The sequence below is a fragment of the Arachis ipaensis genome, chromosome B03 (genome assembly GCF_000816755.2).
Source record: "Arachis ipaensis cultivar K30076 chromosome B03, Araip1.1, whole genome shotgun sequence".
In the NCBI taxonomy this organism is placed as follows: Eukaryota; Viridiplantae; Streptophyta; class Magnoliopsida; order Fabales; family Fabaceae; genus Arachis; species Arachis ipaensis.
This window is the reverse complement of record NC_029787.2, coordinates 22,286,821-22,291,386: the sequence shown is the minus strand read 5'-3', so window position 1 is coordinate 22,291,386 and position 4,566 is coordinate 22,286,821. Positions and strand designations below refer to the sequence as shown.

At 42.2% G+C, this 4,566-nt stretch overlaps 2 protein-coding genes across 2 annotated transcripts in view; one reads left to right on the top strand and one right to left on the bottom strand.

Annotated features, from left to right (window-relative positions):
• The window catches only part of LOC107632614 (serine/threonine-protein phosphatase 7 long form homolog), a 1,529-nt gene extending 568 nt beyond the window's left edge, over positions 1 to 961 (top strand). Inside the window, exons 2-3 of the mRNA XM_016336281.1 lie at positions 75 to 799; positions 856 to 961. Coding sequence (XP_016191767.1) covers positions 75 to 799; positions 856 to 961 — 831 coding nt within the window. The remainder of the gene's footprint in view (positions 1 to 74; positions 800 to 855) is intronic.
• On the bottom strand, positions 1,294 to 3,248 carry LOC107632615. The gene is made up of 6 exons (XM_016336282.1): positions 3,231 to 3,248; positions 3,124 to 3,156; positions 3,010 to 3,040; positions 2,536 to 2,729; positions 2,049 to 2,391; positions 1,294 to 1,970 (listed from the first exon to the last, which is right to left on the bottom strand). Exons 1-6 carry the CDS (start codon positions 3,246 to 3,248, stop codon positions 1,294 to 1,296), a joined length of 1,296 nt encoding a protein of 431 aa, XP_016191768.1.

Below are 4,566 nucleotides of genomic sequence, written 5' to 3'. Positions count from 1 at the left end.
TTACATAGAATTTAAATAATTATAATAAATTTAAATGAAATTATATAGAATTTAAATAATTTTTTTTTTTGCAGGCTATCAAGAATTTGTTGCCTAGGAAACTTAATCCGTTAGATATCTTTAACGAGGTAGCTGCAGCGGTACTGACATTAACTGGGTTTCAACACGTTTCGCGAGTAGGTGAAATGAGAGGTCATTCTACACTACTGAGTGTCTTGGTAGAACGTTGGAGGCCGGAGACTCACACATTTCATCTTCCGGTCGGTGAAGTGACAGTGACGCTGGAAGAGGTGAGCTATATTCTTGGTCTCCTGGTTAATGGGGAGGCCGTTACGGGTAGATCAGACAGTAGTCACCAGTTTTTAGTGGAGAACTGCATTGCGTGTTTTGGTCGGGAGCCCGGTCCGCAAGATCACGTGTTGGGGAAGGTTAATCTTGCATGGGTCTGGCGGTGCAGAGACACCGAGCCGTGTGACACTCAGGAGTCTGTTGAGCGGTACGTCCGGGCGCACATTTTCTGCGTGCTCGGAACATTTGTGTTTCTGGATAAATCGACCACTTCATTGAACTCGAAGTTTCTACCGCTACTTTGGAATTTCGACTGGATTTCATCATACAGTTGGGGAGCAGCCAGTCTGGCTCACCTATACAGATCGTTGTGTCGTGCATCACGATACAATTGTAAAGAGATGGATGGCCCACTAATACTACTTTTTGTTTGGGCGTGGGAGCGTATGCCGCTCCTGGCACCTATACCCCGCGATCAGTTCGGCGATGTTGGTTTTTCACTTGCGCGACGGTATTGTTTCTTATTATTATTATTATTATTATTATTATTATTCTGTTTTTTGTTAGGTGGAGTCATTGGCGTCGACATACAAGATATATACGGAGGCATACTGCGCATTTTAGGCGAGGACTCGACGACATGGGAGTCGAAGATGAAAGTTGTAATCATTAATGTCCAATGTTTTTATTCAGAAGAATAATTTTTCTAATCGGCCTCTTGGTAACTAATGTGCAGTCTATCATGTTGCACTTTTGTAACGAAATGTTTATTTATTAAAAAGTTACATAACGAGGTTACATAAAAAATAACATATAATTGTGAAGTACGTCATAACAAAGTTACATTCAAAAGCTTAACCACTAATGACCTCCAGCGGAGCTTGGACCTGCGCGCTGAGGACATCGGCTGCGGCTATGTCCCTCGCGTCCACATATAGTGCACCGGCGAGGACCACGCATATCCCGCGAATCCATCTCATTCAAGTAGCGGGTTGACTTCGATCTTCATTTTGTCGTGCGCCTCAATGTCCAGTTGGCGATCACCTTCGCTCCTTCATATCTATCCCACGTAGATGGGTCACCCATCGGAACAAACTCATCTCTGTACACCTTGCAAATTTCAGACATCTTGTACACGTCGTGCACGTATACTTGCCAATCAAGACGCTGGTTGGTGCAACATGCAAGCACGTGGCGACATGGGAGTCGCTCGACCTGAAAATGGCCACAGTCGCAGTGTCGTTGCGCAAGGTTAACAGTGTAAATGGTACCATCTTGCATTTCGCAAACCTCAAACATCTCATTGCGCCTGTCAAACCGGTTGATCACAATGTTTCCTGCACGTCGAAAGCTTTCTTCAACTCTCTTCGTTGCAAATTCTGAATATGTGAATCCGTTGCGGAGACGCTCATGAACCTCGGTATTCTTCCGAGTGAACAATTCATTCAGCCGATAGAAAGTTGACTGGACAATGGCAGTCACAGGAAGGTTGCGTGCACCCTTCAGGACAGAATTTATGCACTCTACCAAGTTTGTCGTCATATGTCCCCAACGATGACCACCATCGAATGCCAACACCCATCTTTCAACACCGATGTCATTGCACCATTGATTATATGCCTCACCCCGCTCTTTAAGCCTTTGGTAGTTTTTGTTGTACTCTTGTTCCGTCCTAGAATAGCCTGTTGAACAAACCATTTAATCATAAGCAGATGCCACAAATTTACAATGAATAGAACCAGAACAGCGAGTTGAAATACCTGTGTTCCCCACGAGTTTATGCAAATATGGAGCCTTGAACCTCCTTAAGAAGTTGGACCCGATGTGCCGGATGCAGTACATGTGCCACGCCCTTGGTGGTGACCATGCACCGTTACTGCGAGCTATTGCAGCGTCGATGGAGGTATGGCGGTCAGAAATAATACCCACACCATCAATGGTAATAATATATCTCCGCAAATTGGTTAGAAAAAACTCCCATGCGTCTGCCGTCTCACCCTTGACTATCACAAATGCAATAGGCACAATGTTTTGATTCCCATCTTGTGCAACCGCTACCAGAAGTGCACATTTATATTTTCCGTACAGGTGCGTGCCATCAACCTGCACCAGTGGCTTGCAATATCTGAATGCTACAATACACGGATAGAAGCTCAAAAAACGCGGTGCAGAACTCTTACACCTTGAACCTCCTCACTCTCACGGTAAACGGGGAGTGTTTTAATTTGAACACGAGACCATTTTCACCGTCATTGCTTTCAACCATACTGGCAGAGTCTGGTAAGAAACTTCCCAATCACTGAAGACCTTTGCGATAGCTTTCTGCTTTGCCAACCAAACCTTGTGGTAACTCACAGTATAGTTGAACCTGGATTGAACTTCTGCAATAATAGACTTCACCTTTATCGAGGGGTCTGCTTCGACCAACGGCCTAATGGCATCTGCAATTGTGTCCGAGTCCAACTTGGCATGATCTTGTGAAATCGTGCCACAGTGCACGTGTGCTTGCCATTGTATCTCCTGATCTCCCAACAAGCTTTCTTTCGAATCAAGCTAGCTCGGATAAGCCAATCGCACCCTGCACCATACCCCTTGCATTTCGCATAGAATGTCTGCGGCTTAGACTCATACACAGTGTAATCAACTCCTCTAGAGATAGTGTAGTTTTTTATTGCAGATATCACCGACTCTCTCGAACCAAATTCTATTCCGACACTAAACTCGCCATCTTCTGCCGCAGCGTTGCCTTCACCTACGACATGCGCACCACCATCAGTCAGACAAGGAAAATAAAATAAACACTATAGAAAACTTGAGTTAATAATCATAACATACCTTCGGAGCATGCATGGCTTCGAGATCTAGAGTCTGCATAAAAGACGGAACACCAAACGGGTGCTGACTTACAATCGCATTTGCTAAATTTTGCACCGCCGAATTGCCTGCCAAGTCTCCGTCATCGTTTTCGTCATCGACTTCATAGTTAGCTTCGAACTCCTTTTCACTATCATTATTATCTTCTTTTCAATCTACATCCCCGAGCTCATCAACATTGACCTCGCTCCTCGCCGACCGCGCCCAACCCTGACTGCTGTTCAAACTCAACGTACAACTCTATCATCGGCACGTGAAATCGGGTTTGTTGATAAATACACAACATCTGCTGCATACTGGCATCATTAGTGATGGGCAGTATTTGAAATTGTATTATCCCACCAAATACTTGCACAGGACTTCTGTATAAAAGGTTGCTCACCCTTTTCAAAATATGGCTTTGAATGTTATTACAAAGTCTATTTTGCAACTCGACAAAACTTATGTATATGAAAAAGCAAATGACAACGGACATCCACAAACAAAAGTCACTCCTTCATGTGTGTTTGGTATAACCTCACCGTTATAATATACTCGCAAATTTGCAATATTTTCTATAACTTCAACCTCACCTAATCCGACCTTTTTGACACACCTAATTGCCAAAAAACTAAGGACTACAACATATGTACAAGAAAGAAGAATATGATGATTAGAAGTGAAGTGAGGCCATTTGGGCGAGTCTTGCTTCGTATTTATAGGTAGGTCTCTTTATTAAAATATTTTTTTTTCACAAAACGCAACCTGCGTTTTTTGTTTTCCAAAAAAATAATCAGACACTACAAAAAACGCAGCCTGTGTTTTGCATTTTCCAAAAAAAAAGCTGATATGCACACAAAACGCAAGATGCGTTTTGTTATTCCGAAAAAAAAAAAATATCATACCCATCAAAAAACACAGGCTGCGTTTGGGCTGAAACAAAATAAAAAAAATTTTGAAAACCATGCAAAAACAAAACGCAGGCTGCGTTTGTTTTGTTTCTTGAACAAAAAAAAAATGAGCCAAAAGTAAAACGTAGCTTACGTTTTAAACCTGACACCATAGCAGGGAAAAATTTGTCTATATGTCCATTTCATTGAACAATACCAATATTTGTTCCATAACCAAAAAAATGAGCCTAAGATAATGTCTCAAATGGTCTTTAAATTCTTCAACTCGTATTAATTAAGTCCTCTACTTTTTAAAATAACCAAATGTATTGCCCACTTTCAGAAATTCAATCTCCGTTGATCCAAATGTCACTAGCCGTGTTTAGGGTTGGAAGTGAGTCAAGTTAGCTCATGAGCCAACTTGAGCTCGATTTGTTAATAACTTGATAAGTTGAACTCGTGAGCCGGTGAGTCGAGTTTGAACCTGAAATTAAGCTCATAAATTAAATGAGCTAAGTTTAAACTTGGATAAGCC

Bases quoted from the DNA above. Each gene is read 5' to 3' on its own strand.
- LOC107632615 (XM_016336282.1), bottom strand. The intron at 3,041-3,123 runs GTATGTTATGAT...CGCATGTCGTAG, and splicing joins AAGCCATGCATGCTCCGAAG to GTGAAGGCAACGCTGCGGCA. The intron at 2,730-3,009 runs GTTTAGTGTCGG...ACACAATTGCAG, and splicing joins GCTGCGGCAGAAGATGGCGA to ATGCCATTAGGCCGTTGGTC.